The sequence below is a fragment of the Falco cherrug genome, chromosome 11 (genome assembly GCF_023634085.1).
Source record: "Falco cherrug isolate bFalChe1 chromosome 11, bFalChe1.pri, whole genome shotgun sequence".
NCBI classification, from domain to species: domain Eukaryota; kingdom Metazoa; phylum Chordata; class Aves; order Falconiformes; family Falconidae; genus Falco; species Falco cherrug.
Window position 1 is genome coordinate 8,013,662 of NC_073707.1, and position 24,637 is coordinate 8,038,298.

General features: G+C 41.3%; 2 protein-coding genes across 6 annotated transcripts in view; both read right to left on the reverse strand.

Annotated features, from left to right (window-relative positions):
• Positions 1–14,701, reverse strand: part of WDR33 (WD repeat domain 33) — a 71,296-nt gene extending 56,595 nt beyond the window's left edge. For 2 of the 5 annotated variants that reach the window (XM_055723606.1, XM_055723607.1), the window contains exon 1: positions 14,551–14,699. The gene's annotated coding sequence lies outside the window, so the exon portion shown is untranslated. Of the gene's footprint in view, positions 1–14,550 lie in introns of all 5 variants that reach the window. The other 3 variants (XM_055723609.1, XM_055723608.1, XM_055723605.1) reach the window with 3 other exon arrangements.
• A 1,797-nt stretch (positions 14,702–16,498) lies between these two features.
• Positions 16,499–20,180, reverse strand: POLR2D (RNA polymerase II subunit D). The gene is made up of 4 exons (XM_055723616.1): positions 20,027–20,180; positions 18,434–18,614; positions 17,879–17,974; positions 16,499–17,097 (listed from the first exon to the last, which is right to left on the reverse strand). The coding sequence occupies exons 1-4, from the start codon at positions 20,097–20,099 to the stop codon at positions 17,019–17,021; spliced, it is 429 nt and encodes a 142-aa protein (XP_055579591.1). The 5' UTR covers positions 20,100–20,180; the 3' UTR covers positions 16,499–17,018.
• Positions 20,181–24,637: the final 4,457 nt, after the last annotated feature.

Genomic DNA, 24,637 nt, shown 5'->3' on the forward strand with positions numbered 1-24,637 from the left:
GTTTGGTTTTTTACCAGAGAAAAGTCACATACAGTATTAGGCCATTACAGAAAATGGTTACCCCTCAGTTCATGTACTTCAATAAGGCTACCAAGACAAGACTAGCATTTTACTTAGTGACATTGTTACTCTATCAGCTTATTTGCGTACTGCTGTTTCTTTAATACCAAAATATATCCTGCAGTAAGTTTGAAAGTTGACAATTTGGACTTTGCTGCCCAAAACCATGTCAAAGCAATTCACACATAACTCCATTAAATCAAACAAATTAGGCTACTCAAAGGTAAAAACACCAGAGCATCCATTTACATTAGTTTAATCAGGTAAAGCTTGGGGGGAGGGGAAGAGGGGGGAAGTCATGGCTTATATCAAATTTGCCACCTCAGAGACAATACTAAAAAAAAAAAAGCTGATTTATGTGCACCCTTGACAAACTTTACATGGTTTACCCAAAAAGTAAAGATCGCCATAAATGTAGTACAATAACTTACATAAAACATATTTGTCTATTTAATAGTTATTTTTCACTGAAGTGGTATGTTACCAACCCATCAAACAGAAGGCAATTCTCCCGTGGAGTGGAAGCATCCTCTTCTGCAAACCCTACACCGCCCACTGGTAACAGAACATGCTGCAGCTTAAAAGACATTCCCCTGAAACGGCTCAAGTAGCAAAGGAAAACAAATGCCAAAAATTTCCTAAGTCTACCTGTATGCTATTTCTTGAAAACATGTATTGGACAGTTGAACAAAGTATACGTAGGCTTTAAAGCAAGCACTTCTACAGTGTAACAGAAACAGTGAAAATTAATAGTAATTATTTTAATTGCAATAGCATAGTCCAAAACATAGGCTGTTGTTTGGGGTTTTTTTTTGGTTTGGTTTTTTTGTGGGTTTTGTGGGGGTTTTTTTTGGTTTGGTTTTTTTTTTTTTTTTTGGGGGGGGGGGGGGGGGACACGGGGCACGGACAACACCACACAAAAAAACCCAAACCACACAAACAAATCATAATTAGAGAAGAACCACACCAGCTTTCTGAGGCAGAAGTATAAAAACACCACACTGCAAAGTTAGCATAACAAGTTTATTGCTCAATATATCAGTAGCAAATGCCACCTTTCTCTGATTAGACAAGCACCTTTAAATCTACCTGGTATAGATACCACTTAATTTCCTTTCCGTAACATCTCCCTGAATTAAAAAATCCTATTGTAAACAGCCATCTCCAAACCCGCGTCTCTGCATTTTTAAATGTGTAATCTGTAAGCGCATCTGAATGAACATACCTGTTCTGAAAAAGAAAACAAACCGACCAAATACAATTTAACATTACTCCTTTCCCGCTTTTACAGAGTATCAACAATGAGTTCCAAAAAATTTCTCCTTTCTTTTGTCCCTTGGAAGAAAATGCATCTCTGCTCTGGAGACCAGCAGTGGATCCCTTCCATGACCTTCCCTTCCTGAAACACTATTCAGGAGAGAATTCACACTATTCTCAAGAAAGCTCTTTCTTGGTCTCATCATCCAGCCTTTTTCCTTACCTGGGAATCATACCTCTTCCCAGTGCAAAAGAATTATGTGGAAGGATATATTCCAGACATAAATGCTCTATTTTTGCCACCTTCAGGATTTTTTTATGTTTTAGAAAAGAAAAAAAATAACCATGCATGTACACACATCATTTGTCTTCTGCACAGGAATAGAGTCAGCCATCTTGGTTAAGGGCTGAAAAGAGTAATAGACTGTTAGACTCCCAGGCATTTCTTGAAAGTATAAAACAGTTATGCAATTGCATAGAAAAAGGATTCTTCATTTTTACAAACCATATAATTTTAAGTGAATGGTCCTCCAAATATTTTAAATTAAGACAGGTATTCCCAAAATGGTTCTTCTTTTAAACAGGAAACAAACCTGAGCAAAAGATTAGTTTTGAACCAGTGTTTCTGCATCCCTCCTGCTTCATTCACTGAAGCAGGTATGCTCATAATCTACAAGTACCAAAAAAAAAAAAAAAAAAAAAATCACTAACTGCTGCACAACAGCACTAGCAACCACAACTTTCTGCCACATACTTCTGAAGACACACTTGAATTCTGCTGAAACTAACTTGCACATCTGCCAATGATTAAAACTCTCACAGCAGAGGTGACTGCTTCTGCTCTATGCAGACATCATTCTTTTGAAGAAAGACTGATCATAAAGTTTCCTTCACAGCATATTAGATAGTCCCACTCTGAAAACACAGAAAAAACATGCAAAAGAAAAGGTACACCAATTTGCAGATCAAGTGAGGAATATATTAATTTGATCAATTCCTTAAATTGCTTTGCTTCAACTTCCTATCGTATTGGAAAAACATTTAATCAGATTAATAAAATTAGATCACCTAACATCTGAAAATTGTACATTTGTGTAAGGCACTCAGAAATCTCAAATAATTGCACAAGTAGTTTTTTATTAACAGGGGTTTTTAGAACAAAGGTTTTAGACACATAAAGCTGCTTCATCAAGAGTGCTACACCTAAACAAATCTAGTCCAGAAAGAATGCTATGGCTCTTTATTGATTTACAGTTCTATAACTAGATGGTATCTCTCCCACTAGTTAAGAAAACTGCTGTATTAAGCAGGAACATAAAACTACTTTTAAAAAAATACATTCTCATCTTCAAAGCCACTCTGTGACCCATCTTGTGTTTGAATTGTGATAACAGCATCACTTTTTGTAAAAACAGCATATAACCCAGTGATAAGTAAAGTTTGCATCGGGCAACGAGATGCAACAATGAAGTTGCCCAACTTAGCCCTGTGGTGATGAAATTATATATTTTTGTCAAAAGCAGAAACCTACACACACACCTTATAACCGCAGAAAAAAAATGTGTAAGATTCTCATCCTTTGAGTATTAAAAGAAATCTAATTTCCACTTTCGAATTACGTACGGCACAGCAACAGTATGTAGTTTTCTGCATTTTTATATGCAGATCTCAAGAAATTTTCAAGGAGACATGCAGACATGAGTACAGCAAGTTTAAACAGAAGAAAAGTAAGACCATTCTACAATCTGAGCACTGATTCCTTGATCCACAGGTCCATAACACAAGATCACAAAACTCAAGACAAAAATACTGACCTATATTATACAAGGCTGCTATTAAGCAACATGACTGCTCTCTACAGCAAACAGATTTCCCCAGGAGTCTACTGCTTTACTCCCAATATACATTACCATCCTTTCACTACTGTATTCTGTATGTGAACAAAGCCTTCTAGAAATGGGTTTTACATTCTGACCATGCCAAGGGCATGGGGAGTATTTGGCAGTTTTCTATTGGAATGGCTGGAATGGTGAAAAATGTAAAAAATAAAGATCTCCAATATCTTCCTCAAGACCACAGAAATGGATAATGAAATCAGTCATTGGCTAAGTCAAAATAAACTACTCTGCCTAAAAGGTTCCACAACCTCTTCTTATTCGGAGATGCTCTGAAGGTATTTTTTTCCCATACACAGCTCAGAATCTACTACACTGGCATGATAAGGACCTAAAATTTCAGAAGTAACTGAACCCCTTTAACTTCAGCTCTGTATTTCCCTTACGCCCAGTTTCACCATACTTGAACCAAGTTGAGACGTTTGGAATCTTAACCCAAACACATACACACATGGTAAAGGAGTCTGAAAGGATAGAACATGTAGCATTTCTAACATTTATCAAGAAAACAATCATCTTATGTTGTACAGTGAGCAAGACCTAGCAAAATGTGATTATTTTGATGCAGTTTTTGATTCAAAGGGTTTATTGACTGGAGGAAGAGTAGGAGTTCTGATATTTATGTGACAGAAGCACTACACCTTTAAGTTTCACATACAAACACCCTATGTCCAAGAACCTCTGAAATGGCAGCGAAAGCATACACACACATGAAGACATCTAAACGATCAAGGGAGAACCGGCTATCAGGGAAAAAACTTCAAACAGCCAGTCTGAAATCCTAAGGTTACAGAGCCTGGGGGACAATCTTAAACAGTTGAGTCTGCACAGCTGCACGTAAGTTACATCTACATTTAACACTTTCTTCAAATTTTGGATGTCTAGTGCTAAACAAATACCTGATAATCAAACAGATCTCAAACATGTCTCATTTTATGCTCAAACTAAAGTCTTGACTCATTCCAAAGCAGCAATACTTACAGAAGACAGGTGCTTATATACATCATAAAAAAGTCAAATTTAGTTCACAGGACTCAAGAGACAGGTCCTGCTTTGCCACTTCGGCCACAGCACAGAAAACCGCCTTCACAAGTAAAACAGCCCAGAACAATTTGCTTTCTGCACCTCACAAAAGCAACCTGTACAGCAAGTTTCTTGAGGTGTACTTCAAAACCAACACAAAAGCAACCAACTGCAGTAAAAGCATGTTTGGCAGACTGCACTTAAACCTCAGAAGATGCAGAGGATTTGGTCTATTGCCATGATTTCAGTATTAATGATCTGATAGTTCTGCTTTAAATTACAAGTTTACTTGCAATAGTTTAGTAATTTTAATAATAAAACAGTATTTGTCATCCCTGTAAATTAGCAATATATTGTTTTAACTCGACTCCTGCTTAGCATTTGTCAAGACTTCCATTTAGATTATAACCCAGAGACTTTACTACTGTGAGTCACTATGATAACAGCAATTCATTTTAACTGGCTGAAATACATCCAGCTTGGTTTTCATGCTGAAGTGATTACTGATGCTGCCTCCCCTTGGTGCTACCATTCTGTCAGGAAACAAAACTTCAGGACTAACTTTTAAATCATGTAACAGCATGACAACTACTAAAAAACAACGAAGGAAAAATAGTTTAAAAGCAAAAAAGGCCTCTCATCTTTGCTAATCCTAAACATCAAGATATTCTTCAGCTGGTTATTGTATCAGTACCTGCTGAACTAACACTAACATTAGTGGAAAAAAAAATAATCACATTTTAATTGCTTGGGATGCTTCTCCAAGTCTCAGTCAATATGCAGTTCACTTTATAAATAAAGGAGAACATACTGTTAATCATATTCAATTTGGCATTCGATGGAACCCTCAGGTCCTCTTCAGTGAGACCGCTATTCAGCCAGTCACTCTGCAGCCTGCATAAACCCATGAGGCTATGCCCATACGTGGGGAACTGGGCACACCTCGCTGACCTTCAGCATTTTTCTGCCAAGCCATACCTCATATGTTTAGGTACATAAAAAACCTACTGTTTAGGTACATAACCCCCAAATCACCAGACTATCATCATCTTTCCTCCTCTGCTCACACACCGGTGAACTGGAACTTTACTGAATTCTAGAGACAATTATTTAGGTACCATATGAAAGAAATGCAGACATTCTGCTTTCATGTGTCTATGCTTGGCTCGTGGCAGGAGAGAACTCCTTAGAAGACTCAAGCCTTCATTTTAATAAAACACACAAACAAATGAGAAGGGTGGGGGGTGGGCATGTGGCATGTGCACAAGAAATCCTACAAAAAAAGTCTTCAGATAACTTTATGGAAGGGAAAAGGAGATCAGTGGAAGGGAAAAGGACTATAGCAGTTGTCAGGACAAAACTTAAGCAGGAAAACACAGCAACCAATACCTTTCAGAAACAACCCACTGAAATTCTGGTAATAAAAAAAGAACACCATCCACACAATCTAACAACAGTTTGATTCTCTTCACACTATGGAACAGAAACATACACTCTAATATATTGAACAAAGTTGAGTATCTGAGTTCCTAAGAGTTGCAAATTCAGTGCTGACAAGAAGACACCAAAGCCTTTTTAGTAGGACTTGGGAATTAATAGGAGTTTTAACTTGTTATAAAGATTCACCTTTCATAATCTTTATCTACTGGATGGTTAACAAGCATATCCAGAACTCGTGCAACTTTTATGTAAAAGGAAACATTGAAAGCATCAAAAGAGAAGAATTAAAATGTCTATTCTGTGACCCAAAGAATGCCTTTTTTCTTTATTTTTTTCTCCTTAGTGTAACTCAGACCAGTCTTCTGACAAAGCAACGCTGTTTGCCATACCAGTTTCAGGGCCAAAGAAAGGTAGAAGAATAGTGTTTTAAGTTTCCATAACTAAGAAACTGAAACCTAAGTACGGAAAAGAGGAGCAGGAGGAAGGGAAATAGTGATACCATATGAAAAAATGTGCTTTTTTAATGGTCAGAAGTAAGAAGGTAAAACAACGCCACAGCTATAAGCAATGTTTTTCAGTAGTTATTAACCGTATTTCAAAGATCATTTTTCTACTTCTCTCTCCAAAAAGAGACTTCAGTAGAACAGTTCAGGTCAAAGGAACAACTTTTTATTTAATAGCATATTTTAATGACAAAAGCCATTCACCACCCATGTCTACACCCTAACTCACAACCAGAAGCAGACATCTCCCCCATCTTCTGTCAAGGTTATTTATGTACTTCCATGTATTCAATATAAGAAAAGAAGACACTAACCACTTTTAAAGCCACACTGCAGAATAAATGCCCTATAACATACTACCCCACAGTATTTTCTAACAAAATCCAAAGAGCCTTTTTTTCCCCCAAGGGTTTTTGATTCTCTTTTTATCAAAAGATGTAGGAGATGCACACAGAAAGGTTTATCCAAGACAGATTTGTTTGCTACCCCCAAGCCAAAATTCAAGGGGGTTGTGCAGGTGAAAAAGCAGCTATTTCTATAGCAAATGATGCAAATTAGTACTTACAGTTGCTATACCCAGACATAGCTAAGACAGACACACCCTTAAGGGAGAGTAGTGAAATTGGAGAGACCAATTCAAACTTTATCAACTCACACAATGTCGCTACTAAACTAGCCTTATGAAACCTGCTATGGAAATTCAAGTAATGTTTTAACAATGATTCCCATTATTGACTCACTGGTGAATCAGAGAAATTTAAAACAAAATAAAATTAGAAAAATCAACCAAACACCCCCTAAATTATGGAAACAGTGAAAGAAAACAGCACTTTACTTGGATCAAGTAAAGTTCTGACTGCAGATTATCTATGTGGAAAAAGATTTCAAAATTGTAGCTTCTCAATATCTTCTCCAGCTAAGATTTCTAAGTGTGTTGCATATATAAACTACTCTTGACACAGTCTGGTGTGGAAGAACAATGCATAATTCCTGTTTGCTACTAGTCAGGTTAGAAACTCTTTAATTGCACGAGGAACAGATTTACATTAGAAAAAAATAAGCTGTGCTATTTATTGTCATTTTAAACTCTCAGTGCTTAGAAGTCTACATAATGTCACTCAAGCAGACCTAAGAGTTTTGTCAGAAACACTGCTATATTAAAACATAGTCAACATGGATTCTTCTTTATAAAGGAACTTTCCATACTAGAGCACTTTCTAAACTGATGGCCGATACATATACCACCTGCTCACACAACTGAAAGTGAATTAGAAATACACTCACTTTTAACTGGAATACACAGCCAGCTTTCCCAGGAATATAAGTTTTCCCGTCTTTCCACATGAATTATGAGCCATGCAAATCCCTGTATATGATTATGAAATATATATATACCCACACTGCTCAATGACCACATTTAAGCTTCTTTAGTAAATAGCCTTCGCATTTACCATTTAGTACTGTTCAATAAAAGCATATGCTCATCTTCTCTATCGATACATTTCTCAGTAAAGGACATTCAAGTTCACATATATAAATCTCACACAAAGCCTTTCAAAGAGCCAGGGTCCAGTATAAGATTTTCCCCAATTACAGGAAGAGGAAGAGTCAAGCTCCCCATGAGAATGACAATTCAGTAGAAATGCATGCCACCTGAGAGCTTCAGTTTTGAAAACTAAGAGTTCTCCAAAGGTCTGAAATGCCAAGGGATTTCTTTCGTACTTCTACCACCTCCCTTGAAAGTATCAACAAGCTTTCCTGGCAAAAGCAGCAATTCAGTCAACAGTTTTAGGACAGTATTTTCATCTTGCTGTACAGAAAGCTTGGCAGCTTATTATATTAGTCAAGAGTGTGCAAAAGATATTATTAGAACTAGTTTATTTATTTATTAGGCTTAAATTTGCTGAGGAGACGAAAATATTTGCATCCACCAGTAGAAAAAGATTGCAAAAATGGTTTGATGACTGGCAAGTCTGAATTTAACTCCAAACTCCATAACTTAGGAACAGCACAAATATCACAGAACAAACATACTATATTAATACTTAGTCTGCAGTCCTCCTACTTGCAAATTTGAGCAATCTACAATTTTTATTGATATAATCATAAAATGTCACTAGTCTCTGCTAAGAAGTGTAATTGTTTGCTTACAAACATGCCTTAATAGGAAAGCACTTTCAAAGTTCAGTGGTGATTTTACTGGGGTTGGGGGGAGGAGGACAATGGTAGGAAGCATGGCTGCTCATTGTGATCGCACAATTTAACCACAGCAATGGCTACTGAACAAACCAGCACTGTGACAAGAGTCTAGAGCATTACTGACATCAAGTTCCGTAATGACCTGAACCCAACCTAAAACTGCTGACATCAAAATAAAGCCGTCCTGCCTTGGCCCCAACTATGTGTCCCTATCCTCCATGACCCCTCCTTTAAGCCAGCATGAACATCTGGTGACTACAGCGGCCATTCACCTAAGAAAATGCTCTGTGTTAAGAGATCCATTTTGCTAACATCAGTCAAAACCCAGAGCAGCTTCTCAGCCAACCAACTATGGAGTTTCAGGAATACCTCTACTGACACCGGAGAAAAAACAAATGATCAGAAATAAGCAGGGGAAGCTACCACTCTGGGCTGCAATGCCAGTGTAGATGACTGCAAACATACACCAGACAGGATAGGGCTGCACCATTGCGCAGTCCCCAGGCTTAAGTCAAGCACTTGCATCAGCTGGAGCTGGGGCGCTACTTAAATTCAAAGTGGAGCCCCTGCCAGACTCACAAATTTGCAGATGAATACTCATACACCCATGGTAAAATCCAAATCACTGTGTTGCCTAAACTTCATAATGAACAAGAAAACAACAACAAACCCATAAGATACTACAGACTCCTTGTTACCCAGACTCTAGCCTTCCTTTTAAAAAAAACGACACTAACATATTCTTTCGTATCTTGCTCCTTTTGGATTTGAGAAAGTTATTTGAAGGAACCCTTGAATGTTTAAACACAAGAAACAGAGTATTTCGACTATCTGTGTGCCCATCTTGAAGTATACAAAACACTGACATACAGAATTGATCAGTGTCAACATAGCTATACTTTTAGTTGCAAAAGTGCTTTTGGCCTGTCCTGCCACACTGTTCAACTCAGGGGGGTACTCTTGGGTAAAGTTACAGGTGACTGACTAAGAGCAATCTAAATTTCAAGCTTCATGACCAACTGCCTTAAATACAGAAATGCTCTTCAACATTTAGGGATGTCTTTCGTAAGAAGCTGATATAACTGCCTATTAGCTCAGAGCAATGCACAGTGCCTCTCCACACACGGTTACAGTCACTCAGTGCAGCGTCAGTCAGTGCTATGGTAGAGACATTTCCCATCACCTCCTCTCTGCCTACCACCTCACCAGTTCCAGAACCAGCGTTTCTAAGACACAGGCCAAAACAGAAAACCAAGCCAGACTAAAAACACACACTGTACTTCTGCTCACAGAAAACATCCTCCTGTACAGCGGCCTGCACCATCATATGAACTCTGGTACCAAGAGAAGACAGGCAGCAGAATATTATGATTTTAATTATTTAAAAACCTAAAAATTCTAGTTAACATAAAATTTACAACTCCACTGCTAACATTTTCAAAGTTTCAGAAGTTAATAGGACTTTTTTTAACCAGCACTTTTCATTACACTGAAGACTAATTAAATAACAGCAATGAGCTCATGACAAGCATGCTACTGTTCTTTGTATGCTGTTTTTTGATGCTAATCAAAATTGACTAATTAAAAGTAAACAGAAAATGAGAAGTGTTCAGATTTAACAGCATATGGAAAAAAATCCTGTTTAAATGAAAAATTGAAGATCAAATTCTAAGACCTAAAAATTTACCAGGGTTACTTGATGCAGCAAGTGCCCAGAGAAGAAGAGATGTTTTCAATTGTGTCTGAAGAATGTGAGAAATTGCTTATACTTTTTATATCCTACGTACATGTAAGAACACTTCACCATAATTGTTTGAAAAAACAGAAGGTTTATCAGGGTTAGAGTTGTGGTTTTAACCCCAGCAGGCAACCAACCACCACACAGCCATTCACTCATTCCCACCATGCCCCCAGCGGGATGGGGAAGAGAATCGGGGGGAAAAGGGGGGAAAAACACAATGGTTGAGACAAGAACAATCCAACAATTGAAACAAAATAAAATTTTAATAATAATAATGAAAAGGAGAGGGAAGGGGAGAAGAACAAAATCTAAAGGGAAGGGGAAAAAAAAGAAACAAGTGATGCACAACACAACTGCTCACCACCTGCTGCCTGATGCCCAGCCAGTCCCCATGCAATTGGCAAGCCCTGGCCAACTCCCCCAGTTTACACACCCAACATGATGTTCTATGGTATGGAATATCCTATGGCTAGTTCGGATCAGCTGTCCTGGCTGTGTCCCCTCCCAGTTTCTTGTGCCCCTCCAGCCTTCTCACTGGTAGGGCCTGAAAAACTGAAAAGTTCTTGACTTCGTATCTGTATTACTTAGCACCAACTAAAAACATCAGTATGTTATCAACATTATTCTTACACCAAATCTGAAACACAGCACTACTCCTGCTACTAAGATGAAAATGAACTCTATTCCAGGTTAGTCAACACTTAAAGTTTAATATTGTAGAACAACGCTTTCTCCCTACAACTGAGAGAAACTGTCATAAAAGCAAGAGCTAGTGAAACAGCTTAGCCTAGAAAAACAACTCCTGCTAAGACTTCAATGCTGCTTACACGGTACAATACATTATTATTAGGCTTGGTACATTTTTCAATCCTTAAAGTATACTTGCATGGATTTTCAGCATTACAGGTTATCCTGTATTATAGAAGTTGGCATTTATTCTTCCTGTTCAACAAGGTATCTTAATTAACAGGGTTTGGGTTGGGTTGTTTGGGTTGTTCTCCTTTAAGTGAAAATCAGGTACATAGCTTCCTAGATAAACTGGGATCCGTTTGTCACAGCCATTCCTGCTACACAGAACCATACTTCTTCCATTTTAAAATTGGGTACAGAGGTAAACCAGGAACAGTATCAGTTAGCTTAGTTTCAAAGACCAAATAGTATGGTCTCTAGTATCCCTCCACATGCAGAGAATGTCTTACAAAACGTAACTGTGATTAAGCAAATAAGAAGGAACTGTACCAAAAAAAATTATAACATCTCAAGTGAAAGTATCAAGTCAGCAGGAGATTTAAACTTGTATATTCTGATGTGTACTGCCGTTTTCATGCTCCTTTCTAGGTTAGTTTTTTGTTTGTGGCTTTTTTTTCCCCTTCTTTAAATCAAGTCCCCTTTAGACAAGAGAAAGAAGCTTGAAATAAAACCTTTTAAAATAAGCAGACAATGAAGGGCTGGAATTCTTAGCCACTTTTCTAATTACAATCTCCACTAAATCACAGGCTTCTACTATGCTCTAACACATTCAGGCCTTACCTTTTCCCACCGTAAACTTTAACCTACATTACCACAAACTGAAGAACAATTTTAACCAGTATTTCACATCACCGTGCATGCACTGTCTTTATACTAAGCACGTTATCAGAAGTAATATTGCACAACAGAAGAGAAACTAGCTTACTGTCTTTCCCGGTAAATACGTACTTCATATCATATTTCAAGTTTCACAACAGAATGATTGGTACACCCAGCTCAAATGTGGAGAGCTGGTTGAACCAGAAATGACATTCTATTAAATGCCAAGTAGTTTTTTTTTTAAATACTAGTGAGCAAGAACAGACTGCTGATAAGTTTAGCACCATTTTAAAAATACAGGATCATGAATGCCCTAAATTAAGTGAAATTATTACTAATAAAATACAAACAACAAAAAACTATTTAGCAATCAAAAACTACTTCTTTGCTCTTGCTTTCAGATTCTCTATGACAAGAGATGAAAACTACAGTTATTTTAAGGTTTTAATCTTTTGAAAGATCTTTACCATATCCTCCCCCCACCATTAAGATCTAACAGTGTTCAGTTTAACTGACACTTACTCATCAATGGCATTTCTTCATGAACTATACCAACCAAACCTGCATATCCGTATTCTCTCTTTGTTTAAAATTTTCAGTAACAAAATGATACAATATCAGCAATGAAATATGTTCAAAAAAGTACAAGGTTTTTTAAAATTCACAAACACTACAGAAACATTTCAGCTTGTTTTTACAACTTCCCTGCACAAATGTATGAGTATTTTTCTAAATTACAAGCTAGAGTAACAACCTTGTAATTGGACAAGGCTAAAATTATTTTCATGTCTGGCATTAATGAACCAACTACAGAAACTCCCTAGATATCAACCCTGTAGCTCGCAGACACAAAAGGTGGAGTATTTTGCATGGAACCACCTTGGTAAAAAGTAAACTGTATTCTTTCCATATTCCTACTTAACCAAAAACCTTCTCCACGGTATTTTTTTTTAGGCGAGTCAGAAAACCAAGACATCCGACTATGGCTAGGGATGGGAACAAAACAAAAGATTTCTCATCCTCTCCTCAGATCAAGGCCTCTCTTTTCTGCAGCAAAAGAAAAGATTTCTAGTACGTCTACTGGAATTTCATATCACTATGTTATAACCACCTCTGCTGCTAACAGGAATACAAAATTGGTGAGAAATTTTCAATTCCAACAGCTTACTGCAACAAGTCTTCAACGGAGGAACACCACTTCAGGTACCAAGGAAAGACTTGAACTGTTTATAGTTATGACCGACATTCAAGTCAAAAGGTTTTAGCAGCTCTAGGAGTAGAGTATTAAACATAGATTAGTTACCAGCACCCAACACTCTCTGCAGCTCAAAGAGATTTAGGGTTTTTTCCCCATCTTTCAATATTTATTTCTCAAAATTGATGCTCTCAATATAATCTGATAGTTCCATCCACTTCTGAAACCTTCAAATGCAGGAAGGTTGTGTAAAGCTTACCTTCTAAACTGCAGAGCAGTTGGGTAAAGAACTCCAAAACTGCTACAAACAAAGCAATTAAAGGCATGCCAGATTTTTCTAATCATGCTCTGGGTGTTTAAATGAGAAGTCTTTTAACTACATTTTCAGATCTTCCCATTAGAAATACTACAGCACAACTGAACAAGATGATAAGAGCCAGATTTTGAAATATGTCTTATTATATATTCTTATGTTAAAGATAATGGCAGAATGTTGCAGCTAACTGTTGAGAAGTCAATTTAGCTGATAAAGAATTCAGAAGGAGGGTAACTAAGTATTTTGGCACAATATTATGTGCATATTATAAGCTCTTAACAAATATGTACACAGTACTGCTTTTCTTAGAAGATTAATAGTTTGAGCTGGGAAAAGCATAAAAGAATAAACATCTGTTGCAAGGAGACGGATGAGGAACTAATATCCACATAGGAAAACAGTTTCCCAAATACTAATCACAACCTGCACTTAAGGACATAACGAGGTACAAAACTAGTAGAGTACAGAACTACTTACCTATGACGACTTTTGTAAAACAAATGGAAGTGTTCAAATGAGTATCAATATTTCAAAATACTGTATGTGAAACCAAACAGCTATCTATTCATAACAAAGCAGCTAACAGTCTGCATGACAGAAGTAACACCCACCTTCAAGAAGGCAGGAAATTTAAGTTCTCCCCAGCGGAAAAGCAGTGAATTATTTTCCGTATTTAGCAAGTCACCTAGGTTTGCTAACATGTTATACTTGTAGACTGGTTAGTCACAATCAGTGGAATGTGCCACCATCTCGCCATTAAATCCATCTACCCTTTTAGAATAAGGAACTGCCTGCTGCACATGGCTGTATCTACCTGTAAAGATACAGCTTCCCAAGCCGTATCTTCAAGCAGCCACAACCCGATCTCTGTTCAAATTCAAGGCGGAGAGAAGAACAACAATATTTTTAAATTTATTAATATTAAAAAATATTAAAAAGAAGTAGAAAAAATGCAGGATTAAGACACGCGGGCGAAGCCACGACCTGACGCCTCTGCAGCAGACAGCAAAGGGACCACCTGCCTGCTCCCGGCCCCAGCCTTGGCCGCCACCTCAGCCCTCCAGCACACCGCACCCCGCGGGCCCAGCGCCGCGGAGCGCAGCCCCGCTCCCAGCTCGGCCCGCGGCCAGGGCCTGGGCCCCGCGCTCCCGAGGGCGCCCCAGCCCCGGCGGCCCCGCGGCCCCCCACTGCCACAACCGCTCCCCGCCGCTGGCGGCCCCGCCGGGGCTCGGCCTCCTCCGGCCCTGGCCGCGCCACTTCTGGGCCGCGGCCTAAAAATGGCGGAGGCGGCCGCACTTCCCAGGTCGCTCACCCCCGCGCCCGGCCCCGCTCCAGCGCCCAGCCGCACTCACCGTCCGGCCTGTCTCTCGTACCCCGCCTCCGTGCCCTGCCGCCTCGCCACCTGCCTCGTCCCTCCGGGCCCGGAAGCCGCCGCCGCCGCCTCACGAACCCCCACCGCGGCCGGCCGCCATCTTCCTTCCCCCACCAGCGACCGGGCGGCGCAGGCGCCCAACGTCAGCACTCCCGGCGGCGCGAGGGGCACGGCCGTTGGGAGACGGCGGGCAGGGCGCAGGCGCGCGGGACGAGGCGCGCGGGGCAGGGCGCGTGCGGCTTCCGCGGGCCCTTCCGCCGCGCCCCCGCCCGCGCCCGCTCGCCAGCGGCCCGGCAGGCCCCGCCCCTCGCAGGTAGAGGCGCGAAGAGCGGCGCGCACGCGCACGGGCCAGGGTCGCCCGGGCGCTCGGTAGTGCAGGGGCGCGCACCGCCGCCCCCCCCTCTCTGCTGCGGGCGAGGGAGGCCGAGAGGCCGCCGGGGCGGGGTACTGCCCCCCTCCGGGGCTGTGCTGCGACGCTGTGGGTGGCCGGGCCCCAGCCGCTCCCGAACGGACAGGCCCCCCCAGCCGGGCAGTGTTACCCCCCCCCCCCCCCCAGCCGGGCAGCGGTAGCCCCCCAGCCAGCCAGCCTGCCCGCCCGGCACCTCGGACATCGCCCCTTCTGTTTCCCCCTTCCCACCACCTGGCTTCATAACGCAACAGCGAGTCTCAAGGCCCAGCATGAGCTGTGTGATGGTGCGGATCTCCCGAGATCACCCGATCCCTGCCACGCTTCTCCTCGGGAGCATCATGTTAGCTTAACGAAGGTACCAACGCATTGCAATGCCTCCCAGTTGTAACTACCACATCCATTTATCCAGAAACCTAGCTAAAGACGTGCAGAATAGCTTTTTTTTCCCCGCACAAAAATGAGTTATTGAGATACAAGAGCCTATGGGTTTAAAAGATGAAAATGTCTTAACGCTGCTTGAACATTCTACAGTGCGAACCGAGTTACAGCAGGAGCAGCTACTATAAAACACATCCTGGACCAAAGGGGGCCACTGAGCTTCCTAAAATAAAATATCACCATGCACTTTGCTTTTATATTTGTTCTTTCTGATGCAGTTAAGGTGACTGTGGTTCATTAGAAAGGTACATCTGGTTTATTGGCTTGTAGGAGCTGTAATGCCACTAAAGCACAGAAATAAAATGCTGTGTGAGGTAAAGTGCTTCAGCTGAGGTAGCCCAAGCTGTTGCCATAAACTAGCTTGGCCTTTCATAGCAGCAACGTTAAGTTTCCAGTAAGAGCTGAAATAATACCGTATTTCTCTCCCTTTCACAGTATCAGTGAAACTCGATTTCACACAGCCGGCTTCCTCTTTGTCCCTGCTGTTCCTTCTGGCAAAATCTTCCTTCTTCCAGCTGTGGCGTAAAATTAATGCTTAAGATTTGAGAGGGCTGGCCAGGAGGTGTATCCTAACTAAAAGAACATTCCTTTCAACTAAAGCCTGTGATTGTTGCCAGCTCCCTGCTTCTGAGCTAAGATAATACTGGGTGTGCCACTCATGGGCTCCACCGAGAGCCATCCCTCCATAGCGTCATTTATTGTTTGATTCCTTCTTAGAATTGTGGCACTTCACAAGACACTTAAGGAGTCCATCCTTCCCAGGATGGATACTGGGCTTTGTTAACATCAAAATTATTGGTTTTTCTCGCCTTTTTCTTTTCTGAAACAGTATATAGGTTGGGTGTCTGCGACCACTTGGCAGAGAACAGGGAGTGGAGGGAGATGCTGCCCAAATGTTCTCTCACTATGATCATAGTTAATAACGCCTCTGTCTAACCTGTCCTAAACTGCACTTGTGTTATTACACACTTGGGAGTCCCCAGATCTCCAACACAAGTTAATAATCACAGGATCTGTTTATCAAAAAGGTCCTCATTAATAAAATCATAACATGCACCTAATGTTTATAAAACACAAGGTCTTAATTAGAAACATCTTTTAATTTACACTAAATAATGGAAAATTATTGAAGCTGTAAAAATCCACTGTCCTGATCAAACAGTAAGAAACCCAAACAAATAAACCACCACAGAAGTTGATGCAGCTCATCAGTAAACCTTCTGAGAGTCAAGAACAAGCTTCTCCATCTCTTTTAGAAGTTCACAAAAAAATAGAAGTCACATCTACATTTCTGCTAAAAAAACAGAAACATGTTGAAAATTTCCAAATCGGGGAGAGGGATTTGGAAGAAACAAATAATTGAGCCACTGGCTTTTCCGTTTCTTTAGGTCTCACAACACAGGCGGGTGTCCTTACCAACATACATGTGGAGCAGAACAAACCAAAAGGACTATGCTGATCTCCACTCTGTGGATGACACAGCACTGGAGTACCCTGTATCCACAGCTCCCCTTACTCAGCCGGGAGCTGGATTGGTCCAGAGGGCTGAGAAACAAAGTTCCCAGGTTTTTCTGTTCAGATAAAGGAGCTGAGGCTTAATCTTAATACTGGAAGCTGCGTTTAGTCTGAATGTCGTCAAGAATCTGCTGTAATTCCTCATCTTCAAACCGGCCCTCCAGACTGCAAGACAAGAACAATGAGGATACATTAAAGGTTTTAGAAATAATCTCCCTGTGAATTCATTTCAGATAGCCACAATTCTCTCCCGTCAGTCTCAACACCATCATCACCCACCTGTACGGTACACCAGGAACCACCTGTAACATTACTGTACAAATACCACTCCAATCCCTATGCAGCGCTTCCTCTGTTAGGGACAGAACTCCATCCTTCCCAGGGCTTTGTGCTGACTAATTCAAAAATGTTTTCTCAAAAAGGCAAGGCAGGTGCAGGTTTAAGCAGACCTCTAAATGAAGTCCATGTAGCCACATGCTCATAAGCCAGTCCAGGCCTGCTATGAAATCTTAGCTCATGAGGAAGAAACTATAATTCAAAAGAATGTTTCGTTCCCTCCTCTATCTTAGGCCATGAGGAAACAAATCAAGATATGAAGAAGTTACTGCTCCCCACCTCCCCGTACATTAGCCACAAAGCAGTTAATAGGAGCACTGTCATTTGCTCCTACAGAAAAAAAAATCCACCAACACCACCAACACAGCTGGGTGGGCTAAGAAATCCAATTCAAGCTGTTTACACTGAGTCCAGTAAAACTTGTCAGAAGTGCATTAGGGACACTTACAAATAGTGCCTCACTGTCAGATCAATGGGTGGGTGAAGAAAGACCAAGACCAGAAGTTTTTCCATCAACAGAGCTGGACTGAAGAGAGGTCATCTACCCCTAAACTGGCTTTAAATCACAGGAAAGTATAAAGCAGTCTTTTCACGATACGTAAACGCTCACCTAGGAATCAAAGCTTTTGCTTCCTCAGCTGTCTCAGGACACAGGTTGGCCAAACATGCCAATTCAAATTTATGGAGCTTCTTCTGGAGCAGCAAACTGTAAGGAAAGACAATAACTTGGTGAAATTACAAGTAAGACAGGAACATAAAAAGTCATAAACCAAACTGATACATTTTTTCACTCTGCTTTTGGCATTGAAGTAAATGTTTTTTCAGGAGGAAAGACTCATTATATAATTGCTTAGAAAAAAAAAAAGTTACACCTGTTAACTGCACTTCCCCCGAATTACTCTACAAAGTCTAGAAAATCCTCTCATCTAATGCAGTCAGCTGTCATTTAAATACTGGAAAGAAAGCAGTTCAGAAGGCTTGACCTAGAAAAAGTACAACCCTCCATGAAGAATTATGATCAAATTTCTTGCCTCTTCAGAAAGACAAGGTTCAGAATTATAGTACAAATCAGGAAACGCCATTAAACTGTACTTTCATAAAGCAGCATCAATATTATATACCACATTCTCCAGAACAGTCTTATACTCTTAACTTTTCCACTCACCTACGGACACTGGCAATGGTTTCACGGTTTTTGAAGCGGCTGAAGCGCGCCGTGTAGTTCAAGGTTTTCATGAAGACTTCTGAAAGCTCCTGCTCGTCTTCTGCACTCTCATTCTGTTGTTTACGATGCTCAAGAAGCATATGCACTTCTGAATTTAGAAGAGTTTCCGCAGTTTCAAATTCTGCATTTGAAGGAGTGGACACCAGCATAAAAAGAAGGTGAAGCACGGATGAAAAAGTGCACTTGCAGCAGTTGTGTATGTAAATTTGCAGTAAAATTGAACTTTGGGCAATAAGGAAATGAAGAATGTGTTTCACAGCAATTGTGCAAGCCTTGTCACCAACGTCTGGGTGGCATTTCACACTGAAAATGCTGATAAAAATTACACCGCTTCGAGTGACAATCCAACGTGTTTGTATTTTTGACCATGCATTTTCCATTTGCAGCCCTAACCTTCTGATTTGACACATTTTTGCAATATGCTTTCTTCACCCATTTTTGGCAGAACTTAAGTAACACGTGGTTTGTTTTAGAAAAAGATATTTAGAACTGCAATACTCAAAAGATTCAGAAGCGACACCTCTGGTCTTTGGAAGCCTCTGAGTTCTTAGTCAATGTAGGCACTGGTGAATGTTTTTAAAAAGGCTTCATTTACTTGATAAGTTAATTGACCCACTGATATGTTATTATCAGGCAGAAGTTTTAACTAATCCTTAATAGACACAACCACCCCCCATTCTTAGCCAACTTTCTTTGGTTTTCATCATCATGATCACTATTCCAGTAACAAGAAAGTCTTTTAATATCAGCAGTACGAGCCATTCAAAGCAGCAGGATCAGAGACTGCATCCCTGGATGCCCTTCAGCACTGTTCTGTAACAACAGTTGGACACAGGGCAGTGCCAGAAAGGGACTGGCAACCTTTAATTTGCATGGAGCAAGAAAGTAACTTGGGCTGAAAATGGGTTAGAAAATAGATTTTAGTGTAAAAACATAAAATAAAAATCTTTCAGGACTATGCTTTTGTTCATAACTCAAAAATAGAGCAGAGTGGCCTTTAGGGTTCCTCCCCCTCCCACCCCCCCCTCTGGAATTTATACTGAGTACTTTTCTGGGAAAAAAATAAAATACACAGACTGTTAGCGTCCCTAGTCACAACTCAGACTTCGGACACTCGGTTTCCTGAAAAAGTAATGGTTATAGCAAAGAACAAGAAATTTTCGCTATAACCTGAAATATAAAAGTATTTCCTTTATTCGCGTACGTAGCGGTCCCCAGAAGTAAGAACGGCCGCATCTTGGCAATCACGGGGTTCCTCAGTAGATGAAAGTGACTTACTGTCCCTGATGTGGAGCACCCGGGGCTCTGTGCCTGGCGGGGCGGCCAGGCCGCGGAGCAGCGCTGCCGTCCGAGGTGCCGGCGGGCGAGCTCACGGCCTCAGGGGCCAGCCCGCCGCCCCACGGGCCTGCCCGCCGCCAACCGCCGCCCGGCCCGCCGCCTCAGGGGCCAGCCCCCTGCCTCAGGGCCCAGCCCGCCGTCAGCTGCTGCCCGGCCCGGCGCCCCCGGCCCCCTGGCCGCCCCCGCGGCGCGCACCTTTGGGGAAGACGAGCTGCGAGGCGTCCTCCTCCACGTCCGCCGCCCGCGGGTCGCTGCCGCCCGCCGCCATCGCCTGAGCCGGCACCGGAAGCGCGGCACCGCCTCAGTCCCGCCGCCCGCCAGGGGGAGCAGGCGGCGCCGCGGCGGGCCGAGCCTCAGCCACGGCGGGGCGGGGCGGGGCGGGGCGGGGCGGGAGCGCTGCCGGGGGCGCGGCGGGGCGGCTGCCGTCTGCGCGCGGCCGGCCTTACGGAGGGAGCGAGAAGCGCGGTTACCGTTGTGGGGCACCGAGGGGGAGCGAAGGAACAGGGCGTCTCACCCTCCCCCTGCCCCCACAGGACAGCCCGGTGAGGTGTTTGTAAGCTCGCTTAGCAGTTAGCAACTAGAGACCGAAAGCGGCGGGGTGCTGGAGCTGTATTTCTGTGAAGACGGGCCAGATAACTGTGACGGACCGAGGCGCTACGGGCCCAGAGTCATACCAAGGCGCGAACGGGGGCCCGAGGGAGCCGGCTGCGGGGGAACGCTGAGGGAGTCCCTGGGCTCTCACACGGCCAGAGCGCGGGTCGGGCCCAGCTCAGGCCTTTGGGAGATAACCGACAGCTCCGAACTGGGCTGGGTCCCCCCTCAGGCTCTGGAGCCCTCGCACAGGGGCACCGAGGCCACAGGCACCTCTCCACCCGCCTCGCTTCACGCCTGGGGCGGCGCGGGGCAGGCGCCTCCATTTTGCCACCAGAGATCCTCGAGCGAGGCAGCGAGCCGTGACCGGCGGGAAGGTGTCCCTGTACCGGAATGTCCGTCTGGCTCACGGTGACTGACCGGCTCCACTCTAAGGAAGGAGTGTTGACACCATAAGTAACACGCTTTGAAAGGGAGGTTACTTTACCTCTGGGTAGTCTGAAAACCTACAGACCTCTAGAAGTCGTAGGCAGGCTGAAAACGATGCTATATAGCTCTCCCGACACTATGTCAAGGGAACACTGCCGGCAAAATAACTTATGGAGCAGTATTTTCCCTGGAGGGCTCCCATCTAAGTGCCTAACCAGCCTAAAACTCTTAAATCATCTTACCAGACCTTACTCTGCCCTGTGCTCTTAAAGAAAGGCAAAAATAGACCATTGGAGGATTTATGATGAAGCCACTCCTATCCTCATGAATTTGCATCCATGCCTAAGTGAATTGCTTCCTGCATGCTGGCAAAAGGAAGGCATTAAGAATAAACAAATAAGAATATGAAAGGATCAAATAAAAGTTTTTTAACATTTGTTATTTGGATAAACAAGCATGGCAGAGAAACTGATTGAAAACTAATTTGCTAAGTGGTACAAGCAGAAAGACATTCAGGAAGACGGAATGAAAATACCTCAGGGAACATCTGGCAAATTAAACAATTTCAATTAGGTTTACAAGGAAACAAGGAAATCCATGCCAGACTGATGAGAGAAGCATTTAAAATCACTTGGAATCCTGATGGCTTCTGAAATAACCCATCCACTCAGAACATCGTGAGTCTCAGAGCAGTAGGCAGAGATTTTAGTTATTAATTTCACGTTTGTTTTTCCCCAAGGATCCGTTCTACTTATGTATAAAAAAACTAAATTAAGAGAAAGCCAGATACTTGGAAGAGTTTATAGGTTCAGCTAAAGAGGCTATCATGGAAGATAAAAGGTTCATTATCACTGATGTGTTTGGTTAAGGTCTCAAGAGTAAATAAGAGACAAATAAGAACATTCTTGAATGGTACTTCTCCCCCCCCCCCCCCCCCCCCCCCCTTTTTTTCTAAGAATGTAAAAAATGTACCTAAAACCCCACAGTAAATATTGTTCAGCTACTGCAACAAACCAGAGTACCTGACTTTTTCTTTGTTATTTTTCAAACGCACTGGCTTCTTCCTGACTAATTACTTTTTCAGCATTCATCAATTCAATTGAAAAATATGCATAAAAAAGAAAATGAGCTAGATTGAAATAAAGTTAGTGACTATAGGAAGATTCAGGCATATTTACTGGTGATATCTTAAAATGAACAGATTCAAACAGACAAACAAACTTGGCCAAATGTAATTTGTTGTGAACAGAGTCCCTAGTATTCTATATTCCAGGGCAAAAAATATTGACCCTTGCTGGAGACACGTTATTAGGTAGTGGATTGTTAGATCTACTACGGTAATTTCTACACTGCCGCAGTTTAAACTGTAACAACTAATTGCACCAACACAGATCTTAAAAAAAGCTTAGCTAAATACCTCTGTGTAATAAAATGTAAGGAGAACGAATAATGAAGATGTTCTATTATTAGTATATTTTGTAATATGCTTTTCCTCTAATTTGCCAGCAGAAGAAACGTTACCTTCCTAGCAGGTTTTAAGCTTTCTAGCAATAAGTATGTATTTTATGTGGAGCATCAAAATGCCCAATTAAAAAAAAAAATGTATGCAAAGGATGGATTAAAAGTGAAAAGATGAGGATACCAAAACCTTAATCTCTTTTTATTGTCATCAGCATTTCTAGCGTGCGATAGGGGTAGATCCTGGGGAGATAACATTACCTGCTCAGAACACCATGTGCCGTAACAGCTGTTACTGCATAAGACATGCATGCTTTCTCATCTGTGTCCTTAAAAAGACAACTTTTCAGGTTTAGGTTTTCATACCATTTTACCATTACTTTTTTTTTTTTTTTTTTTACTCCTTTTAAAATTATATATCCAAAACTATCATGAATGAACATGTATGAGCAATATAAAGTTCTATTAATAGCCAGTAATAAAGTCACAATAAGCCTTTGAATGCAAAACTGGCTCTTGCGTGATCTGTTAAGTTTTTAAATACATATACAATGACATGTATACATACTATCAGCTGGTTGTCTAATACATAATGTGTCTGATTATAAGAGTAGTCTATCTGACTATAGACAAGGAAAAAAATTATGGTTCAGTAACCTGGATATTGGTCAATTTGTAGAGTTACACACTCATTTTAAGCAACATGGTAACAATACTCTTCTGGGCTTTCTGTGTTTTGGGAGTGATCATAAAACATATTCACAGGTCATGTTTTTCTAGATAGCATGAAAAGCAGTTTAGGAACTTTTCTATCCTACTGCTTCATGTACTACAATTCATTTTGAGAGCAATCCTCATAATACATAGGTCAGAGCAATCCTCATAATACATAGGTCAGTATAAATATTAATTTATGAAGTTGCATGGGAAAGTGTTCCGGTTTTAATTTTTATCTTCAAGAAGTGACATTTCTCCATCGTAATTAGGTAGCTTATAATAGAAAATTTATCCCCAGAAAGGGGTTTGTGTGTGTGTGTTTAGAATAAAAACACTCAAGTATTCTTCCTTTGAAGCATCTTGTAGAAATTTCTCCTAACCTTTCTGTAATTTGTTTTTAAAAGGAAGTGCTAAATGACCAATTCATTTAGCTTCTTATTTCACACAGAAGTAAAAACAAAGAAAGTTTTTTCTGGAGAATTATCCTGGTTTACATTTAGTCAGGATTGAACTATTTCAGTGTGCAGTCGTATGTACACCCTTCTGCCTGGCCTCATCTTGATGGTGAGCAGCTGAGTGTTTCTGCAGTTACAGAAAACAGCACGCCTGAAAGAACCCCTGATGAAAGACACCGGACAGAGATTTTTTTGTCTGACCGATTCGGTGTGAAATTAAAAGAAAAAGACCAAGGAAAAACATATGCCATAAAAATATACAAATAAGTCACTGTATTCAGCCAACAAAGAAGCTGCAAGACTTACCTGGGCACATGACAACAGTGGGTGCTAGTTACATGGTCAACTGCAGAATTTACAAGTCACCTGGAAATCACGTTAGCCACGGAATCCTCCTCAACTGACTCCTCACACTGCATGGGGATTTACCTTCTAAGGCTTTACTAGTCCCAGAAGCCTATTTCTGAAAAGAAGTTTTTGCTTTGTAGTTGCACTGAAGTCAGCTAGCTTCTCAGCCGTATTTGAGTCAAAACTACCTCTCTCCCTTGGTTTGGTTGGGGTTTTTTGGGGGCTCTTATGCCTGTTCTTCATTGATAGCCAGGGTTTCCCTTCTCAAGGACCACAAAGAGGAAATGTAGGATCTTTAACTATATATCTGTCATAGGTAAAAAATAAGCAATAACCTGAATGCGTATGGAAAAAAAAACATTTAAGCGTGAGGTATTTATATCAAAACTACTACACAAACCAATTGATCCTGTCCCAAAGGAAACATTGAAATATTCTTTAAAAAGAATCTAGGAAGATGGGTGTTTCTTTTTCCTCAAATAAAGCTTTTAGATCACCCGAAGACTCTAACCTGTGAAGTACAGATAATATGTTTTCATTAGTTCATTTTAACAGACAAAAACACACAGAACAATTTTGGTAGTTTAAGCCAGATTTACAAATTCAGGATTTTCAGTACGATACCAAATTCTGTATATATGTGCTTCATGTATTTTACCATCATGACAACTAACAGTTCTTGTCAAGTAAACATTATTCCAGGATACAAAGGCACTTTGTTGCTATGCCATTAATAAATGAAACAAATTTAATCTTTGTTTTTAGATTTCCCACTATTTTTCCTCACTTTCTCCTAGTAAGCCTATCT